Raw genomic sequence first — 26,487 nt, forward strand, 5'->3', positions numbered from 1 at the left:
CAGACCGCTGTCCATTACTTATTCGTTTTTCTCCTATTTTAACATGTTTTGTTTCTTGGAAAATTTGCCCAGTGACCTGTGACGTCAGCTTTAGTGTTATTTCTTTTAGATTAATTGGGCAACCACGTGCGTGGGTGAGATTCATTCCACAGCAAATTACTGTTTAGTGTGTTTGTTATCAAAAAAAGGAGACTTGATGGTCAGAAATTGAATAATTTCATAATTCAAATAAAATTAAATATATCACAGCATTTTCTAGAAGTACCCTGGAGCAGAGGATTAATGCTCAGCTAGAAAGATTTCTTTCTTTCTTTTTTTTTTTTTTGAGATGGAGTCTGGCTGTGTCGCCCAGGCTGGAGTGCAGTGGCACGATCTCGGCTCACTGCAAGCTCCGCCTCCCGGGTTCCCGCCATTCTCCCGCCTCAGCCTCCAAGTAGCTGGGACTACAGGCGCCCGCCACCACGCCCAGCTAATTTTTTGTATTTTTAGTAGAGACGGGGTTTCACCGTGTTAGCCAAGATGGTCTCGATCTCCTGACCTCGTGATCCGCCCGCCTCGGCCTCCCAAAGTGCTGGGATTACAGGCTTGAGCCACCGCGCCCGGCCTTCAGCTAGAAATATTTCTATTCTCCTTCCTGCCTTCAGGAGGTCCTCATGATATCACAAAAATGGCTACATTATAATACAAATTGAAAAAATAGATGCCACACCTTAAAATCCCCCAAATGTACATGTTTATGTATGTGTGTATGTGTACAGGTCTGGAGCACAGCTGCAGGGGGTCCCATTCATAGCAAAACTGTGCAATGAACACACACCTATGTGACTGTACACATTGGCCCTGGGAGGTTTTATCCATACCACCTATCTTTGCAGATTCAGATTTGTAAATTTATGAGTTGGAAAAGGAACACAAAGTTAATTTCCTTCGTTAATACACGAGGAAACTCTGAACCGAGAGAAGTAACTTGTCCAAGTCACAAAGTGAAATAATGGTAGAGTCGAGAATAGAGTTATCAGTCCCTGTGTAGTAAAGAATTTAACTTTGCCCCCAAAAGAGGTCCCAGCTTCTGGGAGGTGACCTCTAAGTCCTTAGAATGTCATTCTTAATAGGAGTGCATTTTTTTTTTTTTTGTCTAAGACCTCTGGGCAACTACATGGCAACAGTATGATTTAGAATGGGGTCTCTGAGGCACATGAACAATGTGAGGTAGGCCGGGGGCTTTGCATCACCCAGCTTGACCTCCTAAGGGGCAGAGATGGAGGTAAGCCATGTGAGCAGTCAACCTGAATTACACAACCAAGCCCCCAGAAAGACTGGACGTCAAGGCTCCCGTGAGCTTCCCCAGTTGGCACCAGTTTGTGCGTATTTTTACACAATTCCAGGAAAGTAATGCTGTTCTGACTCCACAACACAGCATATCTGGAAGCTTCACCCTTGGTACCCTCCTGGATTCTGCCTTACATATGACATCCCTGGGATGATTATAATCTAGATCCTTTAGATGTGATAAGCTGAGTTTTGTGAGTCCTTTTAGCGAATTATCAAACCTGAGAGTGGTCTTAGGGACTCCTGAAATTGCAACTGATGTCAGAAATGAGTGGTCTTGTGGGGACTGTTCTCTTATTTTGAAGTTGTCTAACTTTTCTTATCCCTAAAAGATGCCTACTTTTACAGCAATAAAACAACTTATGAAAATGGTTAAAGAAATGAGCCATTTTATTAATCTCATATATTATTTTTAAATTTAGGTTTAGATGGTATTTAAATTTTAAATTCCATTGTATCTATGGATTTGCCAATATGACAGATAGGAGAATTACCATTTCTTCCTTTCCTGCCTCCCAACTCCCATTTTTGTTAGTGTTATAATTATTTTTACATTGTCAGGTTTTATTCCATGTATAAAAAATTCAGAGTGGTTCAATCTTCTATATGTGAATTGACTTAATGTTCACCATTAGGCATTTTAACTGAAGGTCATTCTTACATTTCTAAGTTATGGTTTATCTTCAAGTTGGCCATTATTTTTCATTCAGTGAATTTTACAAAGAAATATTGCATCCCTATAAATATGAGGGTATTATAGATTCTGATTTCTTAAAACTTTGAGAAAACATCTTAGAAAAATTCTTACATGAAGTCAACTCTTTCCTTGTTTCCTAACCTTGAGTGTTTTATTTTGAGAATGCCTGAGATGTCTCCCACCCTCACCTGCGCTACATTTTGCTCATCCTTTGCTTTTCCTACCTCAAAATCTTAAGGTTCTTTTTGTTTCATAATTTCACCAGGATATATTTTTCTTATAATTATTCTGCCCCATATAGTGTACTCTTTTGCTAAAGATTCAAGTTTTTACCTTAAGGAAATGTTCTTCTAGTAGGGTAGAAATAATTATTTTTTTCTTTTATCTGTTCTTTTCTGCAGGAACACCAGTTAAGGATGTATCAGATCATTGTCTATGTTTTCAAAATCCTTTTTCTTCATTTTTAAATTATGATTTGCTTGCTCTTTTTACTGTGTTTGTGGGACTTCCTAATTCCGCTCATCTTTCTCCCTAACAACATGTTATTCCTTTTGATTTTAAGTTCTTTTATGTGATGCTCACTTGTGTACTATTTACGTTTTTTCCTCTATTTTTTTCTCTGAGCTGAGCACGCTCACTTTTTAGTTCATTTTGTTGATTTATGTTTGTCCTTGATCCTTTTTCTTTTCTGAGCTCTTATTTTTAAAGAGAATATTATTGCAGTTTTTCAAGCCTGTGAGAAATTGTTTCTCTAAACATTTCCTGGTCGTTTTGGAAAACTTACTATCTTGATGTGCATTCATTTTTTTTTCCAGCTGCCTTTTAGTTTTTATTCATTTTCTGTTTTTTTTTTTCTGAGCTTTATTTCATCTGTGCATAAAATGGGCATTCATTGTTTTCAGCTGCCTTTTATTTAGATTCATTTTCTCCCTTTTTTCAAGCTTTATCTTTGTATTTTATGTTTGTCGCTTCCTATTTTCCCCAGGTGAAAATACTGCAGAAAAAGAGAAGGCAGTTCATAATTCTATTTGAGTTTGTCTCTCAAATAAGTTGTCACTAAATTTTTTATATTGTTTGCCTTGGGAGAATATGTGGGACAATATTTCTTCAGTTTTATGCATTAAAATAGTGTAGCACATAAAGACAATGGGTTATAGGAACTCTGTTGCTGCCTTATATTTCTCCTTCACTTGTAACATTTTATTTCTGGAGGCTGCTTCCCTCCCAGATAATAAGCATGAGCCTCCATTAGGCTAGCATTTCTGAGAGACACTTATCAAATCTCCTCACTTAATTATGAGAAAATCATTGAACCAAATTTTTCTAATTACCCGCTATCTAAGTAAACAATATGTGAATAAAATGATAAAAGGCAGACTAGAAGATACGTAGTATTAGGCACAACTTTGTTTTTTCATTGCCAAACTGAAAAAGAAAACTAAAATGAGTTGAAAAACAGAGGTTTTCCAAATAAATTGAAGACAATCATGACTTTTTACATGATTGGCATTATTACAGTTGACAGAAAATTTAAAGAATTACAAAATTATAATAAAGTCAGTAATATAAAATACAAATCATCATACCCTTGTTGGTTGCTTTAGAGTGACTCAGCTTCACAAAGGGGCTCAATATCAGTACCAAATTTGTAAAGGAACCAGTGCAATGAATTGAGAAAATTAACTGTAAGGAATGTAAAACTCAGTAAAATCAGCACTTACTTCCCCCAAAATGCTTTTGTTCAGAATAAAGTGCATTTCTGAGATGTCAACTATACCCTCAAAATCCCAAAAGAATGCATTATAAAAATAGTTCGCATCTTCTTTAGGTTTAGAGCATTACTGTTATTTACACTAGCTTTGAATGGGCAACTAGATTGAAAAAGTGAGCTGCTATGGCATGAAAAACACATGTCTGCCAATTACTTCCAGATACTGAAAAAATCACCACGGATTAGAAAAGCAAATACTTTGTTGATTCCAGGTGTTCTTTGAGGTATGGCAGTTTATTATACAGAAAACTTTACCTATAAAGCTGAAGCAGTTAGGGATGAAAGTGATAAAAATGCACCAAAGTTCACATTATGGGATTCTTAAAGATCTCTTCAAAAGCAGCTCTAAATATGGCTTGAGTAGGGTGCTCTGGAAATCTCAAAAACAATGATATAGGATAGTGCTACTTTCAGAGAACAGGTGAGGCCACTAAGGAAACACACCTGAAGGGAGACATTATCAAACAAAGACTTTCCTCATACATGTATGCCTGTAGGAAGTACTTTTGTTCTTGCACTGTTATGTCAGGTTTAGGAGTCAGAAAGTGAGTTGGGAAGTTTTTTCTCCTTCTGCATTATCTGGAAGAGTTTGTAGGAGAGGAATCATTTGCTCTTGAATATTCACTATCCTGAGTGGGAAAGCTATCTGAAACTAAGGGAAGATGTTGGAGTATGAATTTATTTCATTTAGTGTGATAAAATAATTCTTGACTCAACTCTAGTAAGTTGTACATTTCTAGAAATTTATGCAATTCATCTAATAATTTCAAGTTTATTGATATGAACTTATTCAACATATCCTCTTTTACTGTCTTAATGTCTAAAGTATCAGCAGCAATGTTCCCTTTTCCATTCCTGATGTTATTTCTGCCTTCTATCAATCAGATTCGATTTCCTTACTTTTTAAAAATTATATTTCTATTTATTTTTATATTCCTCACCAAATATTTTTTCTATGTCATTAATTTCTGCTCTTTATTATGTCCTTCCTTTTATTTCCTTTGAGTTTATTTTAGTTGTCCTTTTAAAAGTTAACTTACAGAGATGGTTACTGAGCTCCATCCAATTTTCAGCTATTCTTGGCTAAGTGCACAAGTTCTTCCATGTAAGATTTTCATTATGATGTAGCTCACAGTATCTTCTAATTTCTATTATGATTTTTTCTTTGATGAATGGAAATTTAGAAATGTTTTATTTCCAAATATATAGGAGGTTATCTAGTTGTCTTTTACAAAAATTATTTCTACCAACAATTAAACTGTTTTCAGAGAACATAATTTCAATATATTCAATCCTTTGAAATTTGTTGGAATTACCTAACTGGCCCAGGAACTTCTGTACATGTTTCAAAAGTGCTTGAATAAAATAGACACACTGCAGTTGTTAGATGCAGGGTTTTCATATGTCAATTAGCAGTTTATTATTATAGAAGATTATTGAAGATTTATTTTCTCTTGCAGCTATATCAGTTTTGCTTTATAAAGGCTGAGACTGCTATGTTTGTTTTTGCCTTTATTCTTGAAAAATTATTGTTGAATATAAGTTCCAGTTTGACAGTTATTTTTTCCAAGCCAGTGGAAGGTAAATGTCCACTGTCTTTTGTGTTTTGTGGTTGCTATTGAGAAATCAGCTGTCAATCTTCTCCTCCTAAAAAGTTGATTTATTTGGCTACTTTTAAGATTGTAGTGGTATCTTAATGTAGTTTAAAAATTATTAAAAGCCTGTATAGATTTGAGTGGTATAAACGTTGAAAGATAAGTAGAGATAGTGGAATAAAAACACTCAAGGAAAATGGAAAGAGTCAAATTAACATATATCAGGGCCTATGCTTGCTATTTATAAATTACATCATTAAATTTGGAAACTGAACAAGAAAAGGCATCATTATGGTGATATGAGAGAGAAAACACGGAAGATAACTGAGGCTCACAAAATCTATACCACCGTCTCTCACACTGAGGCCACTACTCTATTTCTAGAAATTCTCAAAAAAAAAAAAAAAAAAAGGTGATAATATTTACAATTTACAAGCACAATATCCAAGAGAGCTGGCAGATCTCAATGTTCTTATTTAGTTATTCATTTTTTATTTATTCATTTATTTATTTATTTATTTTGCTCAGGCTGGAGTGCAGCTGCGCGATCTCCGCTCGCTGTAAGCACCGCCTCCCGGGTTCACGCCATTCTTCCGCCTCAGCCTCCCGAGTAGCTGGGACTACAGGTGCCTGCCACCATGCCTGGCTAATTTTGTTTTTGTATTTTTAGTAGAGTCGGGGTTTCACCGTGTTAGCTAGGATGGTCTTTATCTCCTGACCTCATGATCAGCCCACCTCGGCCTCCCAAAGTGCTGGAATTAGGCGTGAGCCACCGTGCCAATGTATTTCTTTAATAAGGAAAATGCTGTACTTACTTTGTGAAAGAAATTTGCTCTCCCAATTGCTCCAATTTTCCCAGTGTAGTTAATGAAAGATACGTTTGATTCAGTAGCTGCATAAAGTTCACACACCTTTATATTTCCAAATCTGTCTAAAAATTCTCTCCATACATCACTCCGCATACCGTTTCCAATTGCCAAACGCACCTTATGATCCCTTTCTCCTTCTCTCTGTTAGAGGAAAATGTAATTAATTCCAGTTTCCAATTGTTTCTTTCATTATTATTATTTAAATGAAAAATGTCACAGAAGTAAACTGCATTGTGCAATAATAGAAGGGAAGTTAAAATATGTGTGTAAGTCTATTGCAGAACTGTGTCCAAATTCTAATGAAAGTAACATCACACACCGGGGCCCATCACGGGGAAGGGGGAGGGGGGAGGGATTGCATTGGGGAGTTATACATGATATAAATGATGAATTGATAGGTGCTGACGAGTTGATGGGGGCAGCACACCAACATGGCACAAATATACATATGTAACAAACCTGCACATTACGCACATGTACCCTAGAACTTAAAGTATAATAAAAAAATGAAAAAAAAAAAAAAGAAAGTAACACTGGCCAAGAATAACACAGTTTGTGTTTTTCCATATCTGGGAACAGCTCATTTTAAATTTCAGATCACTAAAGGCTTTTTTGAGCAAATGTCATGAAAGGAAGAAAGCATTTTTCAGGAAGAAAAACAGCATTACTTTGATAATATTATGAAACATACTTAAGTTTGGATGTCCAGGCTTAGCAGTAATTAGCTATATAATTCTGAACAAGATATTAACTCCTAACTCTGATTCTCAGTTTATTCATCTATTTTAAGAAAGATAATAATACCTGTCTTCCTTATACACTGTGGTGTATAGTTAATACACAGTGCATAACATAGTAAACAATAATTTGAGGCCATAGAATCAAAGTAACATTTGACTTGTAAATATTATGGCAACTGTATGTGACTATTATTTTAGAATATTCTCACATTTTTACTTTTTGTTCATATTTTAGAATTAAAGGAAGATATAGGATTCTATTTTGTTCTACATTCAACAAGTAATGTTTTAACTAACATGCACTTTTACACTCACCTAAAATTAGAGTAAGAATATATTATCAGTGTAGTCACAATAAATCCATTATTTGCTCTGATTACCTCCATCATTACCAAAAAATGCAAAATAACAAGATGTAATAATAAATCAGCAACAACAATAAAATAGAGAAATTGGCTTCTTTGGTACCTATAATGTAAAATGATCAATGGATCACATTATTCATTTCAGTTTCTTCTCTAAACACCATTTAAATGGTTTTAAAGGGAATATTTTAATCTATGAATTTTCAAGAATATACAGAAGTGAGTTGAGAGGTAATTTTGGAAACTGAAAAGTGAAGAGGTAAAAGGACATGTGATTGAGCAGAATGGATAAGGCTGAAATCTAAGCCTCCAGGTTAGCACCCAACAAAGGCTCCTGAAAGTGTCAAGCAAACATCAAAAAGAATGAGGAAAGCAGAAAGCCTAGTAGGAAATTTGTTTAAGAAGCAGTTGTATAACTAAATATCTAAATACAGACAAAGCATCTGGGAGTCTGCCCTTGCTACACATTGGCCAAAGACTGGAAAGTTCTCTCTGGAGATGTCTAACAGACACCAGTTTGGGCTGAGGAACTTACTGTGAAAATTAATTTTACAAAATAGAGTCCTTCACATCATACCCAACTAAAATGGATTCGGAGGCCATGGAGAAAGGCACCGAGGTCATGCATGCCTGTTCCAGAAACTGTTTCTGTAATTCAAAAGCAAAAGCACAAAGACCTACTGTAACTCTAAGTCTTACCTGGTAATTGTTGACACTCATCAATCAGAACTCGCCAGCTCCCATAAGACACTGCCAGTACCAGTGAAACTTCCTTCAAAAGAGCTTATGTAACTTTGCTTGTTTTCCCAATAAAACCCCAGCCGTTCCTTTTGTTCTTCAGACACACCTAGAGGCTACGCTGTTCTATGTGTCCCAAATTGCAATTTTTTTGTTTCCAGATAATCTCTTTGCTTAGAGATGCATCTCTATGAAATTTTTATTTCAAGTTAACATTACAGAAAACAGAAGGGTTAAATGAAAGTCTACATACTAAAAGATGAGATCACTAAACTCTTCTCCTGCTCTGGTATCAGAATTCCGACACCCCAAATCATATACCAGAGCAGGAAACTGTTCAGTTACTATCAAGGAAACTGGTCAGTCCAAGAGAAAAGATACTGACTTCTGGAAGTATCTCAATAAAATGGCTGGATCCTCACTTAATCACCCTAGAATCTGAGCCTTTTGCTGACAAATCCCAGCTATGTGCCATCAGGTATTTAGTGCCTCACACAAAGTACGTGTCAAAAATACCTACAAGTGGAGCCCTATAGAATAATAAAATGAATGGAGAAGAGGCAATTCTGAAGAGATTTTAACTGAGAATTTTCCAAAAGTGATAGAAAGACGTGAATCCATGAACAAAAAAACAAAACAAAACAGAAAAACTAAAACCTCAGACAGAGTAAATACCAGGGAAATACAGTTAGACATTTTCTGGCAAAATTGCTAAGAAGAAAAAGTATATAAAAATTAGAGTAACAAAGAGGGAGAATTTTAAAAGCAGGCAGAAAGAAATAGAAACATCGTTTCCAAAGGGGTAACATGAATATTTATGGTTGACATTTCAGCAATGACCATAAGCCTGGAAGACAATATGATAATATTTAAAGCTAGTACAAGAAAATAATTGTCAACCTAGCATTCTATATTCAGCTAAAGAATTATTCAAAACTAAAGGAAAAACATGTTTTCAGACAAATAAAAATGGAATATTTTGTTTTTAGTACAATGGTACAGATGGAACACTAAAGGGAGTTCTTAGCACCAAAGAAAACAATATTATACAGGAGCAAAGAAACAAAAAGCAGGAAGGAATGAAGAGGACCAGAAAAGAGAAGTGTTACAAAGTTCTTGCATTGTAAAGAAGTGGAAAATATGCTATTTGAAGATAGAATGTAGTAAGTTAAGAATTAATCTTGTATCCTTCTAGGTAATTACTCAAAGACAAATACTTCAATAAATAAAACAAGAAACATTCCTGGAGGTAAAGAGGGATAGTTAATAATAATAAAAGGGTCAATTCACTGTATGGATAGCAACCTTAAATTTCTATTTACCTAAGAATGTAGTCAAATATATAAAGCAAAAATTGACAGAGCTAAAATAGACTGAGATATTTTTAACTTATCTCTCTACTGATAGAATAAGCAGGAAAAAACATAAGAATATGCAAGTTTAAAGAAAACTAGCCAACTTGACCTAATGTATGTATACAGAACAGTATAACAAGTCACTGAAGAATACACATTTTTTTAAGTGCCCATGAAACATTTATCAAACTAGATCAATCATTTGTTGAGTTTTACAGCAAGTGTCAGCCAAATTCAAAGCATTAAGCTTCATTCAAACTATGTTCTCTGACCACAATAAAATTAAACCATAGATCAATTACAAAAAGAAAACTAGAAAATCTCCAAATGTTTGCTTAATAATGATAATACAAGTTTAAACAACCCATGGGTAAAAGAAAAAAATTACAATGGCAATTTAAAAAAATATTTTGAACTGTATAAGAAAAATAAGACAGAATAAAAATTATGCTATGCAGCAAAAGCAATACATTAAAAATACATATTTTATATTATAAAAAGTATATATGTATAAATAATTTTATATACTTATATAAAGTATATATATACTTATATATATAAGTATACGTATACTTATATATATAAGTATACTTATAAGTATACGTATACTTATATAATGTATGTATGTGCATATATTTGTATCGAACTATAATATATGTATGTATATGTATATTTATGTAACCATATATAGATATATCTATATGCATATCTTTTCAAGGGTATTTGTGTGGCAAACAGGCTTGGAAGCTAGAGATGGTTTTTGGGTCACAGAGAAAATTTATTTACCTTCCATGATAGTAAAGTCTCCCTCATCTTCTGGTAGAAAATTTGTTTATATACAAGAAGATTTACTTGCATATCTTTATTAACTCTTTCTCAGATATAAAGAAAGGACAGGCTTATCAGCAGCCCCTTAAATGACTCGGAAGCTCCTAAGGGCAGTGTTCTCAGCTGAGGCACAGACCTATGTCACAGATGTAGCATCCACCTAGGCCCACCTCTGCATTCCCCATAGGATGTGTGGGGAGAGGGAACTGTTGTGAACTTGAGATGTGAACAGAAGGTTATGATGCTTTCTGTGCTGTATAAATCCATTTGAGTTCATTCTTTCCTTACTAACCAGTTTTATGGAAATATGGTGAGCCAATCAAGCAGCTATGGTGTTGCTTACGGACTGCTTGAATGATTGACAAAGTGTTGAGCAGGTACTTCTCAAAGAATATCTCCAAGCATCCAGTAAGTATATGAGAATATGCTCAACATCATTCATCATCAGAGAACTACAAATCAAGACACCATGAAGTAGCAACAAACATTTACAAACATTGTGATTTCTTCTTTAGCACTATAAATTTTCCAACAGGTGTTGGCAAGGGCATGGAACAATTGGGACTCTCATAGACCATGGGTAGGAGTGCCTATTACTGTTGCCACTTTGATTAGCAATATCTACTAATGCTGAAATATGCATATAATACAACCTATCCCTTCCACTCCTAATTACCAACAGAAATATGTAAATACATCTGCCAAAAGACACATATAAGAATGTTCCTAGCATCATTAATCATATTAAGTCTCAATTGAAAGCAATCCAAATCCATCAATAGTAAAATAGATATTTTTTAAGTGTTGTGTTGTAGTAACATAATGGAATAGTCTTCTATTAGTTTTCCATTGCTGTCCTACAAATTTTCACAAACTTGGGCCCTTCAAACAATGCCGAGTTACTATCTTACAATGTCTGTAGGTCAGAAGTCCACATCAACTTCACTGGATTGTGTGATTCAGGACTCACAAAACTGAAATGAAAGTGTTTACTGGCTAGGGTCTTATTAGGAGACTCTTGGAAGTATCTGCTTCCAAGCTCAGGCAGGTTCTTGACAGAATCAAGTTCCTGGAGGGCGTAGGACTAAGACTCTCTTTTCTCTGCTGGCTATCAGCTGGGGGCTGCCCTTAGATCATAGAGGCCTCTCTCTAGTTCTTCCACATAGGCTTCTATATATAAGAACAACAAATGACACGTTGAGTACCTGTCATCTTCCAAATCTCCAGCTTCCCCTATGCTGAGTCTCCCTTGCTTGCAGTCAGAGAAAATCATCTGCTTTAAATTAGTCTCATATGATTATATTGTATCCACCCGGATAATCTTCCTGTTTTAAGTTCTGTAACTATAATCACATCTGCAAAATCCCTTTTGCCAATGTTTCTACTGCACACATATTCACACATTCCAGGAATTAGGGTATGAACATATTTGAAGGGGCCATATTTTTTTTTTTTTTTTTTTGCCTGCCATAACTCTAAAGCGATGAGAAAAAATGAACTACTGCTATACCTCAAAACAAAGATTAATCTCATTGACACAGTGCTGAATCAAAGAAGCAAGGTCAAAAGAACGCATATATATAATTTCATTTAGATTCTGTTTTTGAGAAACAAGCAAAACTAATTTATACTGGGAGAAATCAGAATGTTGTTCACATTTGGGAGGACAGTGACTCACTGATTCAGCATATTACGAGGGATGCCTTCAAAAAATACAATTTATTAAAAACACACAATATGTTATTAAATCTTACTAAGAAATGTTAGCTCCAGGCACAGTGGCTCATGTCCGTAATCCCGATATATTCGGAGGCTGAGGCAGGTGGATTGCCTGAGCTCAGGAGTTAGAGACCAGCCTGGGCAACAAGGTGAAACCCCATTTCTACTAAAAAATACAAAAAATTAGCCTGGCATGGTGGCGTGCGCCTGTAGTCCCAGCTACTCAGGAGGCTGGGGCAGGAGAATGCTTGAACCCAGGAGGCAGAGGTTGCAGTGAGCCGAGATCGTGCCACTGCGCTCCAGGCTGGGCGACAGAGTTACACACATACACACAAAGAAATGTTAGCTATGATGGGAGTTTGAGATGGATTTGTGATAGACATTAGAAAGCTAAATTTAAAATATAAAAATGAGACAACTATTATTTATAAGGAATAAAAGGAAAAAAGTTGTAATGAAATAAATACAGTATGTCTCAGCTATGAATAAAACTTATATATTGTCACTTCTTTACAATAATTTAAAAACTGGTTATAAAAATAGTTTTAAACTATCATAATTTTATTGGTGTCACAGAGAAAGAACAAATATATGTGTGTGGATAGTGAGTATGTGAGGAGGAAGCCAGGTAGATGACAATTAAAACTGAAAAATCAAGAAATAGTAGAATACATACTTTACTGAGAAATATGGAGATAAATAATAACTAAAAATGTCCTAGAAGAATTAAAGATGCTTACTTCTAGAGACCAAGTACTGATAATGCAGAGATATTTCTTACTCTAAGAGTACTATTTCATTTTTATAACTGTGTAAAAGTACTGTTTTGATTTTTAAAAATTCAATTGAGGCTGGGCAGGGTGGCTCATGCCTCAGCACTTTGGGAGGCTGAGGCGGGTGGATCACCTGAGGTCAGGAGTTCGAGACCAGCTTGGCCAATATGGAGAAACACTGCCTCCACCAAGAATACAAAAATTAGTTGGGCATGGCGGTGGGTACCCATAGTCCCAGCTACTCAGGAGGCTGAGTCAGGAGAATTGCTTGAACCCAGGAGGAGGAGGTTGCAGTGACCCAAGATTGCACCACTGCACTCCAGCCTGGGTGACAGAGTGACTCCATCTCAAAAAAAAAAAAAAAAAAAAAAAAGAAAGAAAATAATAAGATAGCCAAAACTGTGGAATTATGTGAAACACCACCCTCACCTGTTGATTTTCTTGGACCTACATAAATGAGGTTTAAGGTAATTATTCTGCAAATGGAGAAAAGACTCCATCTGCAGCTCCTTTCAAGACAGAGGGTTCTTTTCTCCCAGTAAATACAACCCACAGCAGTTCTGTTCTGGTTCCCGCCTCCTATGGGCATGGCAGATTTTGCCTGCCTGGCGTGGAACTAGCTCTTGGATTTTCCACTGCCATTTTCCCACATCAAACAGCAGCATTGCAAATCTGAGGATTTATTTTGCTTGAGCAGAGAACAATCTTTTATATAGTATAATGCTTGGAAGCTTTTCAGGTATGAGATGAGTTTTAGCAAGTATTATTATTTATAAAATGCCTTGGCATTCTCTGAAATCCAACATGAAGGTGGTTTATAAACCAAATTCCACAGGCTTTAACTTGTGTGGGCTATAGCTATTAAGCTTGCTAAATAAAACCAATCATCCTAAGAAATTTAGTTGATACAGAGAATCAAATTTTCAAAACTAGGATCAAGACTTTTGTCCCAAAATATCAAATTCATTTCTCTGATGTCCAAGATCTCTTTTAAAAAATTTTTATTTCCTTTAAAGAAAACCCAGAAGATCATGCTTTGAAAGGTATGAGGAAAGATCAATTGATCTATTGTTTAGTGTTATGTGGGAAAAGAAAATGTGTATTTCTTTTGATGTTGAAATATACATACATCATAGAACATTTAGAGAATACAGAAAAATAAAAAATGAAATAATATGTAATCTCACTATATGAATATTATGTTACATATCTATATATACATTAAAAGTTATAATCACCATAATATGGCCATATATTCTAATTTATTAATAAATTCTGGACATTCTAAATTATTTATCATTCAAATATATGATGTTCCATGCTCATATGATTATCATATAATTATACCACAATTTACCTCTTTATCACCTGTTTTTGAATTGCTACGTTGTTCTTAAATGTTCATCATTATAGACAGTAGAGTGAATATCTTATCTATAAATTTTTGCATCTCATTAGGACAGATCCCTGGAAGAAGCCAATAGTTGTAAATATTTTTATGCCTTTGTTACCAAATTGTTGGCTAACAAGGACATTCCTATTTATATCTTATTGAGGAGACGGAGATGGATACCTCTTCAATGAAGAATTCTTAGAAATATGACATTTCATTTCATTTAAAATAACAATTTGATAAGAAAATATATTGTATTTAATTTCTTTTTCTTTGTTTTTAACCAAGTTGAATGCTTGTCATTTAATAGTATATTAAGAAGATTGACACTTTTAAAGATAATTACAAGCATTTGTTTCTTTTAATTTGATTTTTATTTTTAACATTATATTCTTTTGTTTTGTTTTGTTTTGTTTTGTTTTTTAAGACTGAGTCTCGCTCTGTCGCACAGGCTGGAGTGCAGTAGCATGATCTCAGCTCATTGCAACCTCTGCCTCCCGGGTTTAAGCAATTCTCTGCTCCAGCCTCCCGACTAGCTGGGATTACAGGCACATGCCACCATGCCTGGCTAATTTTTGTACTTTTGTATTTTTAGTAGAGACGGGGTTTCACCATCTTGGCCAGGCTGGTCCTGAACTCCTGACCTTGTGATCTACCCGCCTCAGTCTCCCAAAGTGCTGGGATTATAGGCGGACTGTACCCAGCCATATTCAATGTTTTTAATAATTAAATAGATCATTCTCTGTTCTTATTAATATTGCTACTAAATATGTGATTTAAATTTTTCTTTCCCATTATATAAGCAAAAAATTCTATATATTATTTTCTTCTTATCTTCTTTACATTTACCTATTACATTCATCTAGAATTAACTTTATGACAAGGATGTAACATTTTTTACTCTATATGATGATGGTCAATTCAGATTTCATGAAAGTTTAATTTTAAATCTATTCAACTGCACTTTAGATAAGATTTACAAATAAAAGGTCTTCAATTAATAAAAGTCTAAAATTTTACAAACATCTTTACGCTGACTCAGTAAGCACACATACACAAAATACTTTAAAACAATTTTCTAAAATCTTGTTTTAAATGGTAGTTAAGAATCTAAACATAACACTTACGAAATAGTAAAACATAAATGACATAGTTTACATAAAATATGTGATATAAATTAGTGTTGCTATTTTATGTATTATCGAGATATTTCTTGAAAGTTACCAGTAACATGTTTTAGGTTTTTGTTTTCTTGATTCAAATTATGAGCATGGAATTATATGTAAATGAAAATAATATGATTCCTTTATTTATAATAATAATGAAAATTATATGAAACCCTGTAGAAAGCCCAAAAGTTATCTATATTTTTGGCACACACACACACACACACACACATACACTCATGCACATATACATAAATGAAAGGTAGGAGAGAAAAAAGCTTTAAAAAACGAGTGTGCACAGGAATGAAAATTTTACCTATATGGAATACATAATAAGATATTATCATAAAGTCTAAATTGGGTCTTGGCAAACTACAGGCTACAGGGGCCAAATCTGAGCCACGTCCTGTTTTTACAAATAATGTTTTATTAAAACACAACCAGACCTATTTATGGTTCATCTATGGCTGCTTTTGAGATACATAGGTGGAATTAAATAGTTGTGAGAAAGACAGTATAACCCACAAAGTCTAAAATATTTACTCACTTGGTTGGTGCTTTACAGAAAAACTTGCTGAACCCTTTCCTAAATGATAAAAAGTCCAAATAGCAAAAACTTCTTAGTATTAAAACAAGTTAAGCACCATCTGGTTAACTGGACAATACATTGGTGCTACAAATATTGGTTTATAAAGTTTCCTTGTCCAGATTCCCATGTGTTTTCCATTTATGTTTCCTTCTCAGGAAAGGGCTTTATCCCATTAGAAATAACTGGGAGTTAATATTTGTAGTGGGGAAAATAGCCTAGTCAAAGCATTCAAAAGCATGACTTCCTATACACATTGGGCATATTGGTAGGTGGACAAATTATTGGTCAGGTGAGCCTTTTAAAAAAAAAAAAACCAACTGTTTATGTTGTGAAACTCTATTGGTGAACCCTGGAAGAAGACTAGAAGCCAGGGGAGGGCATCAAGGAGAGACTGATGATGGAACAATAACCTGCCCCCACCTGGCATGATGGGTGGAAAGTTAGTGGGGTCAGGGATAGCACCTGAAGTAGTTCAGGCAAAAGATGATGAGGGTGATGATGATGAGAACCTAGGTTGTAGTCAAGGAAATAGAACAGCAGGCTCAGCAGAATGACAACCATTGAAAGAGAAAAATCATCAAGATCAGCAAAGAGAGTCTTAAAAAGTGACCCTGGACTATCTAAACATAGAGATGAGGGCCTGATGGTTGTTAATTATATCCGGTTTTATATTGGTCAGTTTTGAGATACTGTGAAATTAGTGGTACATCACCTAAAATACAACCAAATCTTGATAATATCCATCTGTAATTTTTCAAACTCCTCTTCTCAGTCCATAAATCCCCTTACAGCTTCTTTAGAATAAATCTCAATTTCTTTCTATTCTTCTTGAGATATGAGATTGCTACCTAAATATCACTGAATATCTAAGCTATATTGGGATAGGAATGAGAGGGCATGCATAAATATAATGAGTACAATTAAATAAATGAATACACAAACACACACACACAAGTGAAAGGTGTGAAGTGACAGAGAGAGAGCGTGAAAGACTGATGAAAAGCAGGAAAGACAGAGAGTGAAAGTGAAAGAGAGAGAGAGACTTAGAGAGAAAGAAAGCAAGAGAGACTCACAGAGCAAGAGAAAAAGGTGAGAGACAGAGCCAGACAGAGTCAGAGCTAGGGAGCAAGGGGAGAAAGGGCAGGCAAGAGCGAGAATATGAATGAACAAAACAGAAAAAAACACAGAGAGTCAAACTGACATTATAGAAACCTAAACACAGTGTGACACACACAGAGACAGAGGGACTCACACTGTGAGAGGAACATAGAGAGCCACTCACACACATTCATGTAGCGATCCAAATATGAACCTGAATGAGACAATCCCTCAAGTTAAGTCCTGAGTGGCTAACTGGGCCTAAACATAAAATAGAACCAATGAGCTGTTTTTTGACTAGAGGTCACACACGTTCTCTGAGTTCTCAGAAAGGTCACATATATCTGCTTAACTTTGAGTCTGAGGTTTTTTTTTTTGTTTTTTTTTTTTGTTTTTTGTTTTTTTTTTTTTTTTTTGAGACAGGATCTCACTGTGTCACCCAGGCTGGAGTACAGTGGGGCAATCTCGGCTCACTGCAGCCTCAACCTCTCATGCTCAAGCAATCCTCCCACCTCACCTTCCCAAGTAACTGAGACTACAGGCATGCACCACCACACCTAGCTAATTTTTTACTTTTGTAGAGATGAGGTCCCACTATGTTGCATAGGCTGGTCTTGAACCCCTGGGCTCAAGCAATCCTCCTGCCTCAGCCTCCCAAGTAACTGGGACTACAAGCATGTGCCACCATGCCTACCTAATTTTTTACCTTTGTAGAGACAGGGTCTCACTATATTGCCCAGGCTGGTCTTGAACTCCTGGGCTCAAGTGATCCTCCCACCTTAAACTCCCAAAGTGTTGGGGTTATAGGCATGAGCTACTGCACTGGTCTACTGTTAAGGCTTTCATAGCTGACTCTTATTGCTCATTTTTCCTGAACCAACCAATAAGCTGTGGCTTGAATTGATCAATCAAAACTCAGCTACATCAACCAATCAAAACTCAGCAAGTTTGAGTATTTCATTTGCATAAATGGACATGATTGGAAACCTGAGCAGAACTGTTGGTATAAAAACTCAACCTTCCCTTTGTTCTCTGGAATGTACCTAAGTTTCACAGCAAAGGCTGTATCTTCCAGTCTGCAAACTGTTCACACTGGAATAAAGTCACTTTCTTTCAAATTCCTTTTCACAGAACTTTTATTTTAAAAATTAGACAAATTCACAGAGACAGAGAGAAACTCACACTCTAAGAGAGAAAAATGCAGAGACAGAGATGTATGCACACAGATTCTCTCTTGCTCTCTCTCTCTCTCGTACACACACACACACACGCAGAGATCAAAAAAGAAAGACACGAACTAGACATACAGAGGCATATACAAAGAAAGACATAGTGAGAGGCAAACACGCCAAAGCACACAAATAAGAAGACTTGGGTACACGTATAAATAAAGGCACTGAGACCCACAGATACTCAAAAACCGAAGTAGAGAAAGAGCAAGAAAGAGGACAAATTCAGAGAATGGAGGACAGGAGCAAAACCCATGTGGGCTGCTAGGTCAGGGGAAACAGAGAGAACGTGCTTGAGTCCCCATATCAAACTATTGTATTGTCTCGTGTTAATCACCACAATAACCCTATAAAGTAAGAAGCATTTTTCTCATTTTGCATAGGGAGAAATGAAGTTCAGATCCAAGGTCACATAAGATACAGACATAATTTGAACTCATTAAAATGTAAGCTCTATAAAGGCAGGGATTGTTGTCTGCTCTGTCCTCTGCTGTACCCCATTACTTACAGCATGGCCTGCAATAGGACCTGCTACATAAGAAGTGTTCACAACATATTTATGCAAGGAAAGAAGGAAGGAAGGGAGGGAGGAACGAACGAATGAGGGAAGGAACAAGAGAGGGAAGGAACAAGATGGGGAAGGATGGAGGGAGTGGGGAGGAAAACAGCTTTAAAAAGCCTCAAAAGCCCATTCTCTATTTACCCATCCTGTTCCCATGGCTTCAGTAATAGGAAGTCATCAAAACATGAGTTTCTAATTCAGTGGTTTTGTTCTTTACTCATGAAGCTGGAAAAGTATTGGAATATTTCAGTTTTATTTGTCAGATGCTTATATGTTTGCATACACACATTGAGTAAGCCACATTCAAACATGTAGAAAATGCTTATTTCATCTTCAACTACTTAAAATTCCTTTTAAAATTTAAAAGAGAACTTGCTTAGTGGCCCGGAGCTTTTAATATAGACATCCCAAGGTCTTGGATTTCAATACATATTTCCCTGTAGCATTCAGAATCATTCATCAAATTGATGTGATGATACCAATAAAGGAGTCATATCGACTCGAACCAAAACTCTGGTTTCTTCAAAAGGTTCTTTGAGAGATGTTTTCCCAGCAGTGTCTGCTGAGCTGCTGCACAGTGAGTTGAATTGTAGGTACCTCCTACAAGGTCAAGAATTTATTTATTCATTTCCCGAAATACTCAGGCCTCTAACAATGCCCTCCTAAAAACAAAGCCTCTTTCTTCTAAAACGTGGTTACTCCTACTCAGAGAATCTCTAACATACTCAGGCTGAATACCCTCTTTATATGCCTAAGAAAAGTGAACCTCTCAAGCTCTGTTTAAATACAGGTAATTTTATATCAACTTTAATTTTTTCATGAAACAAAAGAATGTTTGTTGATAGGTGAAGAGACAGGAAAGCAACAAATTCATAGTGAAAACGAAGAAGCAAATCATTTCTGCCTTCAGCCTTAAATAACTAACCATTTAATGCATAAAAGCATGGTCTAACTCCTAAAAGATCATCTAAAATAGAAACATACGTTAGGGATTATAAGACTTATTTTTCCTAAAACCTACTCACAATTATACATATACATGTGTCACACCACCACACCTTATGTAATAATAAGAAAGACAATACATTCCAACAGTTTGCTTTCTTCACAGACACTCCAATATTATACACTGAAACAATATGGACACCAAGGCAAATGGCTATTGCAGAGTCAGTAGGAAGTAACACTAAATGTGAACAGGATGTCAGAGAACTGGGGCAGAAAACAGACATAAAAGAGATCAGACTTTCTTTTATTGAAGCAGGAAAGGAGTGGTGAGGGGAGAGAGTATGGACTTCTTTTAAGAAAGGATTTGGTAGCATTTAAAATGAGTGGCCTACAAGGTCAAGACAGCACAGGTTCCAGCTGCCCCTGAAAATCTTTTCAATGCTGCCGTTAACTCAAGCCTGAGTTTGGGTAGGCCATGGTTTCAGAGATGACAGCCATCAGTTTAACAAAGATTTTAAGTCACAAAAGATAGTTTGAAAAGACTTCTGTGATATCAAGTGTTACAGCACAAAGCAGGCTTATTTCAAACTCCTAATTTTCCAGACATAATAGTACAGGGATAGGAACTGCCACTTACAGACTACTTACTCTGAATAGCTGCTTTCTATCCTGCAGCACATGGGAGAACAGTGGAGGGAAAGCAAATGCCTCAGACCCAGAACATTCAAAGGCACCTTGTAGAGAAAGACCAGCTCCAACAGTCTGCACAACTTGGCTCTAACTTGAATAAGTGTGTTAACTCACCTAAGAAAAGGATGTGTAGATGTGAAGGGAGGCTGATTTTTCCTAGAAACTCAGAAAAACTGTCACCTGAGCTACAACTACCAGCGCTCATTAATGAAAAGCTCTGAAAAGTGCACAGGCCCATTAGCAAGGTAATTTCCGCAGTGACCTGAATGCATCAGAGTCCCAACTTCCTGCCTGCAATGATGGAAACTTTGATTTATCCAAATTCCCTTGTTGGACTTTGTCTCCTCCAGAAACACCAACGTTCTGTAGAATTCAGCTTTCCTTGCAGGTCTGAGACTAGGGAAAGATTATGTTGGTCATGAGCACACAAGTATCCCAGCAACTGGACTTGTTCTATTTGCTACTCTCTTTTGTTTAAATATTAAGAAATGTTGAGGATCTACTATGTGTCCGGCACCATTCTAGGCACTAAGGATATAATAATACATAATGGAACTTATGTAATAGTGGAGGGAAGAAGATTGAGAATAAAGAGATTATATATAAAATATGTAATGGAATTATAAGCTCTAGGAAGAAAAATAAAGCAGTGAAAGAAGCCACTTTCAAGAACAAGACAGACCTCATAATCCAGTGTCCATCTGCATTCTTCATGCATGACTGCTCACAGCTTTCACACCACATCACTATCCTTTCCTCTTCAGCAAGATGATGAGAATACCCAGTGCTCCTTCTTTGGGCACCAGTGGTATGTGCAGATCAACATATGCAGGCATCAAGTCCAGGAACTTTCACCCTAGTGATGCTCCTTTATCACATAGAAGTTGAACCAGTCTTTTCCCCTGCTCTCCAGCCATTTTTGGACATGCTTGGAACTCTTCGCTACTCTCCTCAGAAGGGTCTGTCAGTAATTAACCTTTTTGTATTCTCTTGATGCACGTATAACATCAGTTTACTCAAACTTTGGGTAGGGAGCCCATCAAGTTGGTAGGGTGACCACAACAGACATTAGTGGAGCTTGAGGTCAGAGAAGCCCACTCTGGGAGGTATTTGATGGGTTAGGGAGTGACCTATACAATATCTAGGGGAGGAACAGTCCAAGGGAGGAGAGTCCTGGTGTAGTGAAGGAAAGGAAAGGAGGCAGATAGGCTGGAGTCAACAAGGAATAATGTGGGGAGCTGGGGGGTCAGGGAGATCACGGCAGAAAGAAACATCCCATAGAGCCATGCAGGCGATGCTGAAGACATCTGGATTTTCTTCCAAGTAAAACCATCAGAGGGATTTGAGTAGTAATTTCATGTACCAATTTATATTTTAACAGAATCATTCCAACTGCTATGGCAAGAATAGAATTTAGAGGTCAAGAGCGGAGTTAAGAAGAGGCTATTGCAAAAGTTTCTAGAGGAAGGAAGCACTTACATCTAAATAACAGTGTAATTTGTAAGGTGAGGTTTGATTGTGGATACAGCTAAAGGTAGAATCTGAAAGATTTGCTCATGGATTGGATAGGACGTGTGAGAGAAAGAGAAAGCTTCAAGGAAGATTCCTAATTTTTTGGTTTTGTTGTGTTTTGTTTTTTGGTTTTTGTTTTGGTTTGGTTTGGTTTTTGATTGATCACCTGGAAGAATGGAGTTGCCATTAACTAAGGCAGTCAAGATGGAGACAAAGATTACATTTTGATGGAGCGGGGATGTAAAAAGTTGGACTTTGGCTATTTTTGAGGTAAGATGTCAGATTTCTCAGTGGACACGTCAGGTAGGAATCTAGATATAAAAAACTAGAAATCAAGGGAGAAGACAGGATTGGAGATACCAATTTGAGAGTTAAGTTGTAGACGGTATTTGCAACCAGGAGCCTAACCATGGAGTGACAATAGAGTGAAAAGAGTAAAGGTTTGAGAGTGAGTCTGGGGCATGCCAACATTTAATCAAGAAGATCAAGGAAGGTCCAGCAATGAGGAGATTTTGAAGTCATAAACTGGCATTCTTGAGCCTGGTTTACATGAGTCCAATCTAAAGACATGTACTGATAAATTGAGTCCTGGTCCTGGAAGGCTGAAGACTACATCTTCAGTTTTGGCATATTCACTATGATAATTAAAAAATCTTGTGGGGCTTCTTCCAGAGAGCACCCCCTATTGTAGTCAACCTGTTTCTATTTGAGTTGACTCATTAATCATCCTATCACTTCTGGATGTAATTGTTATTACATTCCTTATATAGATGAAAGAATAAGAACTAGCCCAAGATCACAAAACTTGTAAGACATGGTTGTTGGTTAGGCTTAAATTTCAGGCTCCCCAACTCCAAGAGGCAAACCAATTAATGCAATGAATTGCCTTATGTCACATGGCAAATTAATAGAAAAGTTGTAATCAAATCCTTGATCTTCTCAATTCATTGTGTTTTCCCCCCACTGGGAATAAATGATGTGATCATGGAGAATTCTAGTAGTTTATCATTTGCTGAATATTCTCGTATTTCCTGATAAGCCCTCACTGCAGAGCAAAGATTAACCATTCCTGACCTTCACTTTATGTGTCCATAGCAAGAGAGTTCAGGAATAGACAATTTAAGGAATAGGCAATGTAGAAAATAGCAAATGAATACTCAAAGAAATAATCCTGGACATAAGTTTTTAAATGTTAAATTAATATCAAATGTGGGAAATCCTACTAACATACCACATCTACAATAAGAATACAGAATCTAAGAGGAGACATGCATAATATTTTTAGGGTTTCTGGTTTTTTTAGTCTTTTTGTGACAAGTCACTATAAAATTGTTAATATTTTATTATTAAAGTTTTATTTTAAAATAATCATGATCTATTTATACGGAATTTTACAATCAGTATTATATAATTTTTATTAGTCAAAGACCAATTAGTTTTCAATACCTACACAATTACTCTAATTTCATAAATACATTCTACAAAATTACTCTAATTTTGTAAATACATTCATGTAAAACATTACTAATTTTTTTTTTGAGACGAGGTCTTGCTGTGTCACCCAAGCTGCTGGAGGGCAGTGATGAAATCATAGCTCACTGCAGCTTCAAACTTCTGGGCGCAAATAATCCTGCCACCTCAGCCTCCCCTGTAGCATGGACTGCTACTGGCATACATCCCCACCCCTGGCTTTTTTTTTTTTCTTTTTGTAGAGATGGGATTCTCACTGTGTTGTCCAAATTGGTCTCAAACTTCTGGCCTCAAGCAATCTTCCTGCCTTGGTTTCCCAAAGTGCTGGGATTACAGGCATGAGCCACTGCACTCAAACTACCTTTTGTTTAAAATCCTTCCATTTGTATTTGGCTTCCTCATTTACAGTTTTTCACATATATCTCATAACTGGATTATGAGAATCAAGGGTCAATTAGAAGAAGTAGGTATTGTTACTTATTTTATATAGAGAGAAGAATTATGGCTTAAAGAAGAGAAGTGAGCAACTGAAAGTCAAACAACAGGAGCTTGAAACTGAGCCTATGTCATTAGATTCCATAGCCAATGCACTGTCAGATGGATTCCTACATAGAGCTAAATTTCTTGGGAAATTTTACAAAGAAGGGATATATGTATCCTCAATGGAATTAGCATAAATGGCATAAAGGACAGATAGAAAAAGACATGTATATTTTACATGCACTGCTACCTATGAAATGTGAATCATTAGCTATTAAAATTAGCACTTATAAAAAGCCTTTAATATATACACATGGTTCTAAAACACCCAAAAATATTCACAAATTCCTGTGTAATTCCACTAGCATTTAGGCTGCTAACAGCTATTTATGTTATCCCCTTGTATTTCTACATTTACAGTTTCTAAGCAGAAAAGAGTTTCTGGCACCTTACCAACTTTTCTAAATGCTTTTGTATCTATTATGAAAATGTAAATATATCTTTGACTTATTTAAGGAAAATTGGGTTTTAAAAGAGAGATTACTTTCTCAACCATATAATAATATGCTTCAAATACTTAGGGAATGAAATAATAAAAAATACATAAATATCTTTAAGTAACTAGATCTTGCAGGCAAAATCGATTGTTTTGAAAGCTACAGAGAATTGTGATGAAACTATGTCAGAACATCTTGATAACAATTAAAGTTTACATTAATTTTAAAATGCTATTTTAAAAAGTTACTAAAATATGGTGGGAAAAGTTTTCCAAAAGTTAATACTTTAATAGATTACATCTTTTATAGGACACGAAAAGGAGGAAACATGATAAGACACTCATAGAAACTAAGAAAATGAAAATATGATGAAAGAGCAAATGTTTTTAATATTCCCATTTTCAATAGAGAAAAAAGAATACATAGAATGCACTTAACCAGGCACAATTGCCAAGATTTTAGCCTATGACTGTCTTTGGTCCCACTCAAAAAGTAACTGGCAAAACAAATGAACAAACAAACAAGTTCAAGACACCAAGATCAAGTTAGCATCATTCGATCTCTCCTATTGGAATTTTATTCTCTGGCACTACTGAATCTTCTTCATTCCCATATCATATCTAGATATGACAAAGAAAACTCTTGAAGGAATGATAGATTCTTTTGGAGAAAAGAAAGCAGGTTTCCTTTCAAACTGAAACACTCTCACACTGCCACAAATTGCTTCTTGTGTTACAAAATTTTCATCTTGTCAGCCTCAGAAAAACAAAACAAAATAATAATTTTAAAAAACCTGTAAACTCTTAGGGGCTCACTGCAGGATTGTCTAAGCATTACTCATGAAAAATTTAACACAATTTGTATAGTTTAAAAATGAATAAAAATATTTATTGAATACACCGGTACTTTAAAATACCTCCCTTTTTATAATGGGAGACAAGTATAAGACATTTTGTCAAATTTCAATATTCTTTACCAAAAGTATTCAGAATCATAAAGATGTTTTCTGGCTCCCAGGGAATTTCTTAGCTTTTAAGAAAACAAAACAAGGGAAAGGGATGTAATTTTTAGAAAATACATTACTAATAAGTATAGACTATGCCTTGAGAATATCAAAATGTGGGTGTTCTACATTGACATATAAAGATAAATCACATAGCCTAAATGTCAAACTACAAATAGTAGCTTGAAAAATAAGCATCATACATGCATCACACTGTAGGTCCTCGCTTTGTTAATTAGGTCCTGTTTATTGTACTATTTGAGCTTCAGATTCCTACATCCAATTGCTTATTTAACTTCTTCGTCTGGATGCCTAATATATCAAACTTAACAGATCTAAAAAATTAATTTTAATTCCTTGAATCTCAGTTTTCTTTATCTCAGAAAATAGTTCATAATTTTCCTAGATGTTTGAGCCAAAACCTGGGACTTATCCTCGATTCTACCCATTCCTTCACTTCCTATCCTTGATCTAACAAGTCTTGTTAGCTTTCCTTCAAAATAGATCCCAAACTGGTATATATTTTTTCCCAGTTTTTCCTTCATCTTTTTTCAACTACTCTGATGGGAATAAAATCCAAGTTTCTCCTCCAGGATTACAAAGATTCAATTCCTACAAGATCTTGTCAATGGATTTCCCGGCACACCCTCCTTCTCTTCAAACATTCAGGTGGTGTTTTCTGTGGGTCTCTTCCTTTTTAGTTTCTTCTGTCATGACTACCACCTCCCAGCTTTTCTGTGCCTGGATCCCACTTGTCATATCAGGTCCTCAGCTCATAGATTACTATTTTTGTGAAGTCTTTTCTGACCACCCAGTCTAACTGGCAATGTCCTACTCCCACAGCCCATCATTCTCCATCACCGCATCCTGTTTTGTTTCTTTATAACACTTGTCATTGTCTGTAATTACTTTTCCTCTGTGTTTGCTGGGTTTATTTTCTCTCTCCCTCATCAAAGAGAGTATAAATTCCATGAGAGAAGCAGTTTGATTTGTCCTGCGTGTCCCTGTATATCTAATCCTACAATATCACTTGAATGAATGAATGAATGAATGAGTAAATGAATATGTTAT

At 35.8% G+C, this 26,487-nt stretch overlaps 1 protein-coding gene across 4 annotated transcripts in view; it reads right to left on the reverse strand.

The window, feature by feature from the left end:
• SLC27A6 (solute carrier family 27 member 6) overlaps positions 1-26,487 on the reverse strand; it is a 72,183-nt gene that overhangs the window by 18,599 nt on the left and 27,097 nt on the right. For all 4 annotated transcript variants that reach the window (XM_030926738.1, XM_030926737.1, XM_030926740.1 and 1 more), the window contains one exon: positions 6,208-6,402. In XM_030926738.1, the coding sequence (XP_030782598.1) occupies positions 6,208-6,402 (195 nt within the window). The remainder of the gene's footprint in view (positions 1-6,207; positions 6,403-26,487) is intronic.

The sequence above is a fragment of the Rhinopithecus roxellana genome, chromosome 3 (genome assembly GCF_007565055.1).
Source record: "Rhinopithecus roxellana isolate Shanxi Qingling chromosome 3, ASM756505v1, whole genome shotgun sequence".
Classification (NCBI taxonomy): Eukaryota; Metazoa; Chordata; class Mammalia; order Primates; family Cercopithecidae; genus Rhinopithecus; species Rhinopithecus roxellana.